At 45.7% G+C, this 15,643-nt stretch overlaps 1 protein-coding gene across 1 annotated transcript in view; it reads right to left on the reverse strand.

The window, feature by feature from the left end:
* Nucleotides 1–15,643, reverse strand: part of PEX14 (peroxisomal biogenesis factor 14) — a 118,297-nt gene that overhangs the window by 49,968 nt on the left and 52,686 nt on the right. The window contains exon 3 of the mRNA XM_083628867.1: nucleotides 8,067–8,151. Within this exon, the coding sequence (XP_083484993.1) occupies nucleotides 8,067–8,151 (85 nt within the window). The remainder of the gene's footprint in view (nucleotides 1–8,066; nucleotides 8,152–15,643) is intronic.

Genomic DNA, 15,643 nt, shown 5'->3' on the forward strand with positions numbered 1-15,643 from the left:
TCTGTCTGTCTCTCTCTCTCTCTCTCTCTCTCTCTCTCTCTCTCTCACACACACACACACACACACACACCACAAGTGTTTTTATAGACCTCTGTTGTGATTTACTTCATGCATGTAGTTAGGAACATAGAGACAATGAGATAGAGCACTGCTCTATCTAACTTGGTATTGTCTCTTCAGGGTTTCAGGAAGGGTACGTTGAAGATGGGACCTTCTGCATGAAAAGCCGTTACTCTTCTGCTGAGCTATGACCCTTCCCATAAGACACAAGAGCAGAGGAAGTTGCCTTGCACTGAGTCAGACCATTAGGTCCAGCTAGCACAGGGAGGTGCGCCCCCCAGTAGGCAGTGCCAACACCACTGTGGGGAGGCCCAGGGAGAGCCACAACCTCCTGCCTCCATCAATGCCAGTGGCCCACCTAGTGCAGCATCCTGTTCACACAGTGGCCAACCAGGTGCCTGCAGAAGCCAACCCGAGCACAAGAACACTCTCCCCTCCAAATGGTATTCAGAAGCACCACTGCCTCAAACCGTGGAGAGGCAAGGAGTCCCCTGGGCCTGACCCTATTATCTGACTGTTTTTAGAATGAGGCCATGATTTGGCTAAAGTTCAAAGGGGATAGGGTTTTGTAGATTTCATATTGGGGGGCCACTACCTCTTACTTGCTCCTCAATAATTTGAGCGCTGTCCCATTGAACCGGAGCCTTCTGTAGGAACATAATATAGGAAGAGCCCTGCTGGATCAAGACAGATGGCCCATCGAGTCCAGCATCCTGTTTTTACAGATGTTCCTATGGGGAACCTGCAAGCAGGACCCGAGTGCAAGAGCACTATCCCCTCCTACAGCGTCCAGGAACGAGAATTCAGAAGCATTACTACCTTGTAAGCATGGAGGCAGAGCACAGCCATCAGGGCTAGGAGCTGTCGAATAACCTTCCCTCCTTCCATGAATTTGACCAATCCTCTTTTAAAGCCGCCCAGCCTTCTGTGGTTTGCTGGACCTTCAAGTTACGTGACTGAAAAACAAAGCTGATTCGAGTACAGTGGTACCTCGGGTTACATACACTTCAGGTTACATACGCTTCAGGTTACAGACTCCGCTAACCCAGAAATATTACCGCGGGTTAAGAACTTTGCTTCAGGTTGAGAACAGAAATCGTGCTCCGGCGGCGTGGCAGCAGCAGGAGGCCCCATTAGCTAAAGTGGCGCTTCAGGTTAAGAACAGTTTCAGGTTAAGTATGGACCTCTGGAACGAATTAAGTACTTAACCCGAGGTACCACTGTACAGGGAAGGAAAAATAAAATAGGTGCTCGTTTCAATAGCAGGCTGCTCCAAGCAGGGTAAAGGTTTCCTTGGGATGCAAATCTGTGTCGAGTGGGGTGGGAATTAATTAAGGAGCCTGGCCAGCTGTATTCCCTCTCTCCCCTGGCGTGTGGCAGACAGGCTCCCGCTTTAGCCCTTTCTCGGCCTGTCGCCACCTTCAACGACTTAATGGCCTGACAATAGCTGCAAGAGACCCACAGGGGCAACCGAGTCCAGGGGAAGGCTTCCGGCCTCCCCACCTCCCTTTTTTCCGAGAGCTCTGCTCCCTCCTATGAAGCTTAGGCACCAAGGCAGATTAATGAAGGCGACGTCTACAAGGGCAAAGTTTCCTGTGACCTCCTACTCATCTCTCCAAATAAGAGCTTGTCACCCCGTTGGGAGCAGTTTGCTCAGCCTATTACGCAGACATGGCCAACAGCTCTTTCGGCCCAGCCAACGCCGTCGAGGTTCTAGATCAGATGCCGTCTGAATTCAGCCTTTCATTATGTTTGAGGCAAAGCACTGCTGGGCAGATGAGTGTGTGTGTGTTCCACTGCACTCATTTTAAATGTGGAATATGCACCAGCTGCTGTCAGTGAGTCCCCATTTACTGCTTGAAGCAGCAGGAAGCGTCACAGAACAGCAGAGTTGGAAGGGATCCAAAGGGTCATCTAGCCAAACCCGCTGCAGTGGAGGTTGTAAGCTCTGTTAGGACATCTGATTTGCATGCTGAAGGTCCCAGGTTCAATCCCCAGCATCTCCAGGTGGCGCTGGGAAAGATGCCCTGCCTGAAACCCTGCCACTGCCTGTCATAGAATCACAGAATTGTAGAGTTGGAAGGGACCCCATGGGTCATCTAGTCCAACCCCCTGCAATGCAGGAACCTCAGCTAAAGCATCCATTACAGATGCCCATCCAACCTCTGCTTAAAAACCTCTAAGAAAGGAGAATCCACAACCTTCCAAGGGAGTCCATTCCACTGTCTAACAACTCCTATTGTCAGAAAGTTTTTCCTCATCTTTAGTCAGAATCTTCCTTCTTGTCACTTGAAGCCATTGGTTCGAGTCCTATCCTCCAGAGCAGGAGAAAACAAGCTTGCTCCATCTTACATGTAACAGCCCTTGATATATTTGAATATGGCTATCATATCTCCTCTCAGCCTCCTCTTTCCCAGGCTAAGCAGACCCAGATCCTTCAACCGTTCCTCATAAGGCTTGGTTTCCAGACCCCTGATCATCTTGGTCGCTCTCCTCTGCACACGTTCCAGCTAGTCAACATCCTACTTAAATTGTGGTGTCTGGAAGTGGACACAGTATTCCAGGTGTGGTCTGACCAAGGCAGAATAGAGTGGTACTATTACGTCCCTTGATCTGCACACTAGACTTCTGTTGATGCATCCTAAAATAGCATAAGCTTTGTTGGCTGCTGCATCACACTGTTGACTCACATTACTGCAGATAAGGTTGAGCTAGATGAACCAATGGCCTGACTTCCTATGTCTTGTTCTCCCAAGACCTGCCAATGAAGGCAAATGCCAAAATTGGGTAGAGGTAGCCAGGTGGGGGGGCAGTGTGAATTTGATGCATAAGGCACTAGAGGGCTCAGAACCAGGACCTTAGCTCCCTGGTCTCTTTTCCAGTGGAACAAATCATAGGCCATTTCCATAAGGTGTCTGGACAGAGCAGCCTACCATCTTCCTGGAATGGCTCCAGTTCTGGGCTCCAGTTAGCCTGCACAGGAGCCATGTGCCAAAAAGCAGCCATTGTTCATGCCAGCAGGGGAGATTGTTCCACAAGTGAGGAGACACCACCGAAAAGGCCCTTTCTCTGCATCCCATGTGGCCATCACTCAGTGATGGTAGATTTCACATCATGCGCAAGACACTACAAATCCATATATCCCTGCCCACCTAAGCAGCACCTTCCAGGATATAAAGAACACCAACCTTTTTGGTGGTTCTGCTTTTACACCCATGTTTGCCATTACCAGGGATTATGATGATGGTGCCTTGCAAAAAATTAACGGCAACTAAACAGAAAGGAGGGTGAAGAAACAGAGGGCTGTATCTACTCAGAGAAGACCCAGATAAATAAATGGACATTGCTAATTTAGCCTCATTCATTTCAATGGGTCTACTCTGATCGGAACTGAGCTGGATGCAACCCAGCTGCATCAAAGAATGTTGCTGAGTTTATGCATTATTTTTTTTTTTCCACTTTGGTAATCATTAGCCAAGTAATTCATTAGAAGCTTTAATCGGGTCACCGTCTCTCTTTTCAGGCCTCCTCTTGCAGACGCCGCCGAGCTGCTTGCCCCCCCCCCTTTAAAAAAAATTCCCCAATCTCCACTTCTCCCAGTCAGGGATTTATTAAAATTAAACAGATTAGATGGAACTTCAGATACTAAAAATTCTGCTTTGCGAAGCTGGAGGTTGGGGGGTGGCTGGGGGGAGAGGCACGTGGCGCAAAACACCCAAGACATTTGTCTCTAAATTGCTCTAAATACCTTTTGCAAATGAAATCTTAACTCTCGTCTGTGTTGAGAGGGGAACAAGCAGGGCGGGAGGGGGGAGATGGGGTTGGTCTGGGTGGGGGGAGAAACACAAGGAAGAAACTGGTCACTTCAGCAATATGTACTGGCGGTTTATAATATCACAAGATATCCTGGGGTACGGTTGTGTTTGAGGTGGGGAGAGGCAGGGAGGGCGGGAGGTGCTAAGTATCGCTTTGCAACTATAGATTTCATATCAGGTTACCGTGGGTAATCAGCACAGCTTTTAGGCTCAGCTTTCCCGTGCTTCATTGCTTCGATGATAGAGCTGAAATCCCAAAGCTTTTATGATTAATTACTCCCCGTAGGTCCGCATATTTCAAGCGGGGGGGGGGGGGAGGACAACACAGAGAGAGAGAGAGAGAGAGAGAGAGTGAGAGTGAAAGAGAAAGAACCTGTACTGCAAGAGATCAGACCCGGAAGGGAAGACTTCTGACAGCCGGGAACAGCCGAGACGGGAGAGCCCCAACAGTTGACATTCCTCGGCGTTACTGCCCTGACCGGAGGCACTGTAATTCAGTGCTTCCAAAAAGAAAGAATGAGATACCCCGGTTTTTGAAATGCAAACAAAGCACATTGTGGACACGTGGGCAATTTGTACAAGTTCACTGCATGTTTGTGTGTGTGTGCAGGAATATCCCAAGAAAGGCTAAGAACACTTACAACCCGCTGAGAAAAAAAAGAAAGAAAGAAAAGAGGCGAACAAAAAATTCATAGACATAAATAGGAACGGGCTTCCATGACCATGGATTGTTTTCATCACCTGGGGAAATTTTCCCTGTGGCACCGCACCCGATAGAATAGCACAGGGCGGTGTCCCCAAAAGTGGGCATTTTAATTACCGTATTTTTTGCTCTATAAGACTTTTTCCCTCCTAAAAAGTAAGGGGAAATGTGTGTGCGTCTTATGGAGCGAATGGAGGCTGCGCAGCTATCCCAGAAGCCGGAACAGCAAGAGGGATTGCTGCTTTCACTGCGCAGCGATCCCTCTTGCTGTTCTGGCTTCTGAGATTCAAAATTTTTTTTTCTTGTTTTCCTCCTCCAAAAACTAGGTGCGTCTTGTGGTCTGGTGAGTCTTATAGAGCGAAAAATACGGTATTTTGCATTTAGATCCTACCTTTCCTCCAAGGAGCAGAAAGTTGGCAGACGTGGTTCCTCTCCTCCTCTTTTTATCCTCTCAACAACCCTATGTAGTGGGTTAGGCTGAGAGACTGCTACTGTGGCCAAAGTCACACCCATGGCTGAACAGGGATTTGAACCCTGGTCTCCTAAGTCATAGTCTGACACTCTAACCACTACACCACACTGGCTCTCTTCCTGCCATTGATGCCCTTTTTTCTCCCATACAATGAAGCATCCACCATCAGTTGCTTCAGACATCTTGGAAACGCCTACCTTCTGGCCCAAGGTTTCCCTAACCCACTAGATCTTTATTATTACTAGATATGAACAGAAGACGAGCCCTGCTGGATCAAGCCAAAAGATTGCAATTGTGTGTACTATATATTTTTATATCACTGTATTTTATTCTGGTTGTAAATTGCTTCGGGACTTTTCACTGTTGGAAGGCAAACGTAACTCCAGTAAACCTAACCTAACCTTCTGCATCCAGGTCCTGGAGACTGTACTTTTTTGTTTTGTTTGTTTACAGAAGCACACAATTGTGTGAGCCCCCACCTGCTGTAGGAGATAGTACAAGCCCTGACAGAGGTTCATCACCTCAACAGAGAACTATTTCCGAAGCATGCCTAACTCCCTACAGGATGATGTTTCAGGAGAGGGTTGGTAGGTATGTGAGGGAGAATCTGGGATTTTTGAAGGGAAAGAAATATGATATGGTGATAGATAGATGGGTCTGTAAGATACCAGAACTAAAGCCCTAAAGCCAACAGGATGTGCTAAGAACAGAGAACAGAAGATGTTCTTTTCCTTCCATTCTGCTTTGTTTCACAAAACCTGCCAGCTAGTTTTCTTTTTCGACCATACGGGCTAGAAACTTGCTTTCCTTTTTAAGGATTTAAAAACTGCGGGCTCAGGACAAAAAGGAAGAAATCAAGGCCCTAGTTCAGCAACCTGAATCCAAACAAAACCAGAACAAAACTCTCTGCTCTTCAGCTGACAGCTTTAGATCATCACTAACCCAGAAGCTTAAAAAAAAAAGACGCTGTCCTTTCCTTTAAGATAAAGGCAGCAGAAATGTTGCAGGCCCACAGAACAAGAAACTTCCGTCTGCTGAATACAATGCTGGATTTATCAAGATGTGGGCTCTCCTTTCCTCCTGAAAGGGCTTGGCAGTCAATCGCTTGCCCTTTCAAGGCCTTGAAAGGCTGGGTGACCCCAAATTTAACCTTAACTCGACCTCGCTTTCACTGACTGCGGCCCATAACCTTCTCTGCTCAGCCTGGCCATTCTCTGAAGCGGTTGACCGTTTCACCCGCAGCTGGTCGACCAGCATCAAATACCACTGGCAGAAGCCAGGACGGACCAAAGAGCCTGTGAACGCTAATATCCTCCTTCCTTCCGAGAGGCTACAGGTTCAGAAGTTTGCAACACCAGCCCCGTTCTGCTGCCACGGTGCTTCATTTTGCTGGCAGCTTCGTTCCCCTCCCCATTTGGAAAACGTGAGGCTCATCCTCAAGACTTATGGGTAGATGGTGCAAGAACGGTGAGGGTCTTTCACTAAAAGGGTAGCTGCAGGTATGGGGGATAGGGGAAGGGGATAGGGGGGATTCAACCAGGATTTAAATACGAATCTACGCACCACCTCGTTTCTGTGATTGTAAGTTGTTTTGAACTACTTTGAAGGATGTGTTTTAATTGCTGTAACTCGCCCGGAGAAAAGCATAAGAAGAGCTCTGTTGGATCAGGCCAGTGTTCCATCTGGTCCAGCATCCTGTTCTCACAGTGGATCACCAGAAGGCTATGCAAGCAGGATTCGAGCATAAGGGCACTCTCCCGCTCCTATGGTTTCTAGCAACTGGTATTTAGAATCATTGCTGGATCCGGCCATGGACACAAAGAAAAGCTATTGACGGTCTCCTCCTCCTCCATCATGAATTTGTCAATGGAGTGGGGATGTAACTGGGTGTTTGCAGACATTTCCAATAGGTTTCAGTTATAGGCAATTCTACCAACACACACGGTGCCTCAGAACATAACCCCCATGTAAATGGGGAGCTGCCTGTAATAATAATTTTATTACTTGCACCCTGCCATCTGAGTGGGTGTACAAAAATCTCATTATGTGTACAAAACGCAGCAGTTAGGTGGTAGTGTGCATTTCTTAGTAAAAAAATAGCTTATTTAGAAAAAATAATATTAAATTAAAATTCATATTAAAAAAAAAATCATATTCACATTAGGGGTAATTGCTTGCAAAGATGTGGGTCATCAGGCAAAAACGGCATATGAGTAAAGTGTCTATTAGGAGAAATCTGCACTGAAATGCTGGTGAATTTTCATGAGGACTTTAAGCAAACAAAACACCTTCACTTACTGACGCAGAAATGAAATGAACTTAAGACAGGAAAAATGAGAAAGGGCCAGAATCATCCTTTCCTAATGGGAGACACAGCGTCGTCTGAGTGCTTGACACAGCACAACAGGGGGGTTAGGGGGCTGGGCCAAATGTGACCGCTTCTTGGGTTTCTTGTTCATAAGCTTCGTCAGTAAGTGTCTACAATGCACAACCCACCCAGCCCCATGTTTCACATGTTACTTTATTATGGAGCAATTTGGTGTAGTGCAGAAACACACCAGAGCGTTGTAGCCAATGCTGGCCCTACTCAGAGTAGACCCACTAAAATGAATGCCCATAGCTAGCTTATTTATTGATCACAAGACTTGTCTCCTGCTTGATTGTAACGAAACCTCAAAGCGGTTTACAAACTTAGGTCCCTTGATTAGAGTTGGTCGACCTGAATTAGCACTGGATTCAACCCAGAGTTTCCCAAGATAAGACAAACTGAACAATGCAGATTTTCCTTTTGTGCTGCTTTGAACAGTTTGTATTCCTAACATAGAATGTACTCCACAGACAGTATCACTTTGTCCTTTCTGTCGTATGGTTGTACTTATTTTCCCTTTCTCCTTATTGAAAAATAATAAAATATTTATGTTGATAAAGACTTGTGGGTTGGTACATGCAGAAACGCTTCTGGAGTTAAGAGTAGGGAGGTGAGGAGAAAAGAAGGGAATGTCATGATCCACCATACCTTTTTTCTTGAGAAAAGATCTTCTGGTTGCAAGTGGACTTTGGCGGACTCGAGGGTTCTGCAGAAACTTCACCGCTGTTGCAATCTGTGGCAGGAGGGAAGAGAAAAGGAGAAAACGCTTTTTAAAAGTTAGGGACTATCAGAATTCAGATTCTGAGCAAGGCAAAGCATCAAAAGCTAGTAGAATGCAAGCTGAACAGAGAAATTGCCTTTGAAGCAGGATGAAATATTACAGATAACTTGAAATCCCTATGGTTGTACTCTTGAGTCCTACTCAGAGCAGATTTATAGAAATAAATGGACATGACTAACTTAGATCCATTGACTGCAGTGGGCCTACTTTGAGGAGGACACACAACCATTTTGTTCCTTCCAGAAGCTGTTGGTTGGGCACAACTGTTGTACAATATTCCATTTTGTATAATTTGTATCTTTTAAAATACTCAATGAAGCCATGATATTGCTTTACTTGCATTCTAACACTGCCCTGTTTGCACATCACACAAAACCATGGCTTTAAAGCAAACCATGGTTTCATCACACAAAACCATGGCTTTAAAGCAAACCATGGTTGGGGCACACTGCTCCCAGGGGGTCCCCACAGCCCATGTTACTGGCTTGGGAGCCTTCTTTTCCTGGAAGCACACTCCCCTCCTGACAGGAATGAGACCCAGGTATTCTGTATTCCAACAGCTTCTACCTCCCTTGGCTCAGACTCAGCCCTCCAGTTAACTCCTGTCTGTATACCTTCCCCAGACATTCAACCTGATCTTCCTATCTAAGCTGTGGGGCTCCTTCCTCTTGCTATGGTCTCCTCAGAGAGGATGCTCAACTCAAATCAGAACCAATTCTCCCTCAAACTATCCTATTCCCTATCTCCCATCTCAAATCAAGCCCTATCTCTCAAACTAAACCCTCTCTCACTCCAGCTCTTCCCCATCTCTATTCTTATCCGGTCCAGCTTCCTGTTCTCACAGCGGCAAACCAGATGCCCAATACAGAAAGTCCGCAGGCAGGACCTTTAACAATAGCTCAATGAAGTGATGGGGGAACCTTAAGCTGGGGTGGTGGTGGCCTAGGCTTCACTGTTTGGCCCTTGGGATTGTTTTCAAATCACACCCCCTTCCCAGGCCACACCCCTCACTGGGTGCTCCAAGCTCCCCCCACTTGAGTATTTTTGCTGGGCCGTATGTGTTCCTGAACTGTGCCAACGCCTCTTGTTTGCCCGGACAGAGGACAGAGGTGGTTGTGTGGAGAAGTTATACCGTTGTACAGAACTAAAATTTACACTTGTCCCGCCCACTTTTTGCCTCTGGGCCTGCCAGCCACTTGCATCCGGCCCCCAGAAGCTTGCCCATAAGGGAATGTGGCTCTCAGAATGAAAACCCATCCCTTCCCTCCCCCTGGTTTAAAGTGGTACATGACCCAGGCATGTATGTTTAACTCAGTGGTTTTCAACCAGTGTGCCGTGGCACCCTGGGGTGCCTTGAATGGTGGTCAGGGTGCCGCAGGCAACACTGGCCTCTGTCCCTCTTTCCTTCCCTCTCTCCTCTAATGCCCTTGTGTCTCTGCCTCCCAAAGGCTTGCACAGCTATTTGTTGCAGCAGCCCTGGCTATAAGCTCCGCAGGTGAATGGGGCCTCTGGGGCTAGCCAGGGGGTGTTGGTTGCCAGGAGCTGAGGTGGCCTCGGAATAAGAAAGCAAGTGGGCGAGGGAGCCCAGCCACCCAGTCCGCCAGCTGTTGGGAATGGACAGACAAGTGCCAGGCCCCTGTGGGGCAGTGTGAGGAGGCACCTCTGTTTGCGGGGGGGGGTTTGCAGGTCAGAGACCAGGGGCAGCAGCAGCGGCTGTCCGGAGGACTCCCAAGGAGAGGGGAGAGGAGAGGAGGCTGAGGGAAGACTCCACAGGGGAGGGCGTTCAAAAAAGGGTGAGAGGCTGCCAGCTCTGCAGGCAAGGGGTGACATAGCTGGGCTCCTGAGCCTCACAGGGGTGCCTCTGAATCTCAAGGGGGCCGTGGACTCAAAAAGGTTGAAAACCTCTGGTTTAACTGACTGCTTGGAAGGGCTCATTGGAAACAGGCACCAGTAATGGGAGGAAGTTCCACAGGGTCAATGCTGCCATGCTAAATGCCTGCTTCCAACATTGTACAGAAAGGACCTCCTGATGAGATGGTATCTGCAGGGAAGCCCCTCCTGTGGAGAGCACTGATCAGGTGGGTTTATAAGGGGAGAGAGTCGATCGAGCGCCTGCCTTTCACCTGGTTTTCAAATATACATCTCAGGTCAGAGAGCAGAGTTTCTGATGGGTTCTAATGGCCCTTTCAAAATAATATTGGTGCATTCCATCAATGTTGGATGTGTGTGCGTGTGCGTTATATATATATATACTTCCCCACCACCACCCCTTTTAAACTGCATCTCTTATTTCTTTTTTTTTTATAATATATTTATTGAAGTTTTCAAATAAAGCATATATTAGATAAGCACCACTTATCATTGTCCATTTAACATCTCTCAATTGTTACATGGGACTCCCCCACACCTCCCGCATACACTTACATCATTATTAAATTAATTTCAAACAAATTTATCATTTAACTCATCTTAATTAATAATCTTAATTTGGTTTGACATATAATTCAGCCTTAAATCTAATTTAATGGTAGACAATTGTCTGCACTGGCATCCAATTCAGCACTCAGCCAAATTACAATATTTTTGTAAATAAATCTTAAATTTCCTCCAGTCTTCTTCCATCCTTTCTTCTCCCTGGTCTCGAATTCTGCCGGTCATCTCGGCTAATTGCATATAGTCCATCAGTTGCATCTGCCATTCTTCCACAGTGGGTAGCTCCTGAGTTTTCCAATTCTTGGCAATTAATATTCTTGCTGCTGTTGTTGCGTACAAAAAGAATGTTCTGTCCTTTTTTAACACACTCTGGCCGACAATACCCAGGAGAAAGGCCTCTGATTTCTTAGTAAAGGTGTATTTAAACACCTTTTTTAATTCATTATATATCTTCTCCCAAAAGGCCTTCACTCTAGGGCAGGTCCACCAGAGGTGAAAAAATGTTCCTTCATTTTCCTTACATTTCCAACATTTGCTATCAGACGAATGGTATATTTTAGCCAGTTTAACAGGGGTCATGTACCATCTATACATCATTTTCATCACATTTTCCTTCAACGCATTACATGCAGTGAAGTTCAGCCCAGAGGTCCACAACCTTTCCCAATCTTCAAACATAATATTATACCCAATATCCTGCGCCCATTTTATCATTGTTGATTTTACCATTTCGTCATGTGTGTTCCATTTCAGCAGCAAGTTATACATTCTTGAAAGTACCTTAGTCTTAGGTTCTAACAGTTCAGTTTCTAACTTTGACTTTTCCACTTGGAATCCTAGCTTTTTGTCATTTTTAAACACTTCTTTAATCTGAGCATAGTGTAACCAGTCTCGCACTTTGTCTCTCATCTTTTCTAAACTCTGCAATTTCCAGTTGTCACCATCCTTTTCTATTATCTCCCAATATTTTGGCCAGTTGGCCTCCATATTGGCTCTTTTCCGAGCCTTAGCCTCCAGGGGTGACAGCCACCTCGGAGTTTTATTCTCCAGTAAGTCTTTATATTTTGTCCAGACATTAAAAACTGATTTTCTGACAATATGGTTCTTGAAGGCCTTATTTATCTTAGCTTTATCATACCATAAATATGCATGCCATCCAAACGCATTATTAAAACCTTCCAAATCCAAGACATCCGTATCTTCAAGAAGTAACCAATCTTTTAACCAGCAGAAAGCTGCAGCTTCATAATACAACTTTAAATCTGGCAGGGCAAAGCCCCCTCTTTCTTTCGCATCTGTTAATATTTTAAATTTGATTCTGGGCTTTTTGCCCTGCCAGACAAATTTAGAGATATCTTTCTGCCACTTCCGGAAGCACTCTGTCTTGTCTACAATCTGCAGTGTCTGAAACAAAAATAACATTTTTGGCAATACATTCATCTTGATGGCAGCTATTCGGCCTAACAAAGAAAGTTTTAGTCTTGACCAACTATCCAAGTCTCTCTTAATCTCTGACCAACATTTTTCATAATTATCTTTAAATAAACTCAGATTTTTTGCTGTTATGTTTACCCCTAGGTATTTAACTTTTTTAACCACATTTAGTTCTGTCTCTTTCTGAAGCTGTTCCAACTCAATATCTGTCACGTTTTTCCCCAAAACTTTAGTTTTTTGCTTATTTAACTTAAATCCTGCCACTCGACCAAAGTTTTGAATCAGTTGTAGTACTCTTTTCAAACTAGACTCCGGCTCCTGTAATGTCAGAACTAGGTCATCTGCAAAAGCTTTAAGTTTATATTGTTTCGCTCCGACCTGAATCCCTTCCACCAACCGGTCCCCCCTAATCATATTCAGGAGCACTTCCAGAACCGAAATAAACAGTAATGGGGAAATCGGGCAGCCTTGTCGTGTACCTTTTTCAATTTTAAACTCTTCTGTAACCACATTGTTAACTATCAGTTTAGCCTTTTGTTCTGAATATATTGCCTCAATCCCGTTCTCAAACCCCCGTCCCACTCCCATTTCTTTTAAATTCCCCTTCATAAATTTCCAAGATATGTTGTCAAAGGCTTTCTCCGCGTCTATAAAAATTAAAACTGCTTTAGTGTTTATGTTTGTTTGTAAAAGTTCCAATATGTCTATGATGTTCCTTGTGTTAGTAAACATATGTCTGCCCGGGAGAAAGCCTGCCTGGTCTTTATGGATTATCTCACTTAAAACTTTCTTAAATCTTCGTGCCAAAACATCTGCAAATATTTTGTAATCCACATTTAAAAGGGAGATGGGACGGTAATTCTTGAGTTGTGTCTTTTCAGTTTCTGACTTTGGAATCAATGTGATAAATGCTTCTTTCCACGATTCAGGCGCCTTCTTCCCCTCCATTATTTCATTACTGACCTCCAACAAAGGTTGTATCAAATAATCCTTCAATGTCTTATAGTAGTTAGAGGTCAGTCCATCTGGCCCTGGCCTCTGGTTTAACTGACTGCTTGGAAGGGCTCATTGGAAACAGGCACCAGTAATGGGAGGAAGTTCCACAGGGTCAATGCTGCCATGCTAAATGCCTGCTTCCAACATTGTACAGAAAGGACCTCCTGATGAGATGGTATCTGCAGGGAAGCCCCTCCTGTGGAGAGCACTGATCAGGTGGGTTTATAAGGGGAGAGAGTCGATCGAGCGCCTGCCTTTCACCTGGTTTTCAAATATACATCTCAGGTCAGAGAGCAGAGTTTCTGATGGGTTCTAATGGCCCTTTCAAAATAATATTGGTGCATTCCATCAATGTTGGATGTGTGTGCGTGTGCGTTATATATATATATACTTCCCCACCACCACCCCTTTTAAACTGCATCTCTTATTTCTTTAAATACATTAATCAGAGTAGTGTAGGCAAAACGGATCCATCGGACAATGCAATAAACATGAATTATCATCTATCCAACATGCATAATGGCTTAAAAAAACATAATAGCAGGTGTAGTTTAAATGATTAGTTATTACACCTGCGGTGGGTCTGATTCAATTGGGGAAAATCATCTTTAATAGGTTAAAAGGTTTAGATCACCCGGCTTCCCCCTTAAAGTGGCTGTAGAGAGGGTATGATGGAGTGCGCTGTCATTACTAATTCATTTAAGAAAAGCAAGGGGGGATACAGTAAAGAACAGCATAAATGAGCCAATCCAATTTAGACATCAGGTAAAGGCAGCGAAACACCTTTTTAAAAAGCATGATAAATGAATTTGGGAGGGAGATGAAATTCACATTTTTTTCCTCATTATTTTTTTAACGGGAAATTTGACCACCTCCCGGCATAGTTTGAGGGAAAGGGAAGGGGGGGTGGGAGGAGAAGGAAACCTCACTTTTTAAAGTTTAGCACTCCGTCGTTCCAAATCATAAAATAATACAGTACAGAGCCCACCCACCTTTTCCCCCCAGCGCATAAAGTGCCACTTTGATCTTGTTTACGCCCCTCTTGATCTGCCTCACTGGAAATGCCGGCGATAGGGAAATTGCACATTTAAACGGCGCGGGTATCGCTGTGCCAGATGCAGGAAGGATAAACAGCACAAATTAATAACCTGGGGGTTGGCGGAGGTAGGGGGGAAATGTGCTGAACATGAAAGATGTCCGAGTAAGCAGACGCAGAGACGTGCCAACTTATCAAAAGCTACTTTGCCTTTATATTAATCACCTGTTCCCTTTTTGGAACGCTTTCGACAAGAGTTCACTCTCTCCGCTGCCGGGGAATGAGCAACGGTGCCTGCCAAAATGTTTTTAAGGACCTAATGTCAGAACTTAAGAAGTGTCCTGCAGGATCAGGTCAAAGCCCCATCAAGCCCATCATCTGGTTCTTGTGGTGGTCAGCCCAGTCGGGAGAAGCCAGAAAAGCAGGACAAGAGCAGAACAGGTTAGTGTAATTTCTAGACAGGTTTGTGCAGGGTTATGAGGCACTGCGCAAAAATAAAAACAGGCCCTTGCTGTAGGGCATTAAGATCTTAGAGAGGTAGAAGACCCCTGACAGTTATGTCCAGTCGCAAACGACTCTGGGGTTGCAGCACTCATCTCGCTTTACTGGCCGAGGGAGCTGACGTTTGTCCGCAGACAGTTTTTCCGGGTCATGTGGCCAGCAGGACTAAGCCGCTTTTGGTGAAACCAGAACAGCTCACGGAAACGCCATTTACCTTCCCGACGGAGCGGTACCTATTTATCTACTTGCTCTTTGACGTGCTTTTGAATTGCTAGGTTGGCAGGAGCTGGGACCAAGCAACGGGAGCTCACCCCATCGCAGGGTTTCGAACCACCGACCTTTTGATCCACAAGCCCAAGGCTCAGTGGTTTAGACCACAGCGCCACCCGCGTCTTACAGACTGCATATAAGAGCCCAGCTGGATCAGACCTTCTGGGTGCAGAGCAGGTGCTCAGCTACCAAGTTACGGTCACAGGTTAAGTGGCTGAAATGAGAATGTGCTGGCCTAGACGGATGTCTGGTTCGATCCACTCTGCTAGGGAAGAACATTGGTTTTGCACAGAAAAGTTCCCTGCTTCAAACCCCAGCATCTCCAGGCAGGGCTGGGAATGCCCCCTGCCTGAAATTCCAGAGTGCTGCTGCCAGGTAAGTCTGAGATCACTCTTTGAGTTGGTAAAAGGCTGGTCCTTGGTTGGAGCTCATGATTTGTGAGAAGAGAGCTTCACCATGAGTCCTGGTTCAAACAACACACTAAGTCACACCTTGGTTTTACTCAGCACAGTGGTGAAAATGTAAGGTCAGCCCGATGGATCAGGGCAACCACAGCACCCATTCAGCCTAGCATCCTCTTCTCATTGTGGCCTACCAGATCACTGTGTGAAGCCTGCAGGCTGGGCATGCACAACAGCACTGCAAATCCCAATTCACACACAAAAATTCTTCCAAGGCTGTACAGAGATTTCTGACAAACTTAGTTTTTCCAAGCAAAAAACTTTGCAGAAGTGTAACCTCTGTTCCAAGAAAATAACCAAACCACCTCTGCTA

Source organism: Podarcis filfolensis, assembly GCF_964270895.1.
Source record: "Podarcis filfolensis genome assembly, chromosome: 8".
Lineage (NCBI taxonomy): Eukaryota > Metazoa > Chordata > Lepidosauria > Squamata > Lacertidae > Podarcis > Podarcis filfolensis.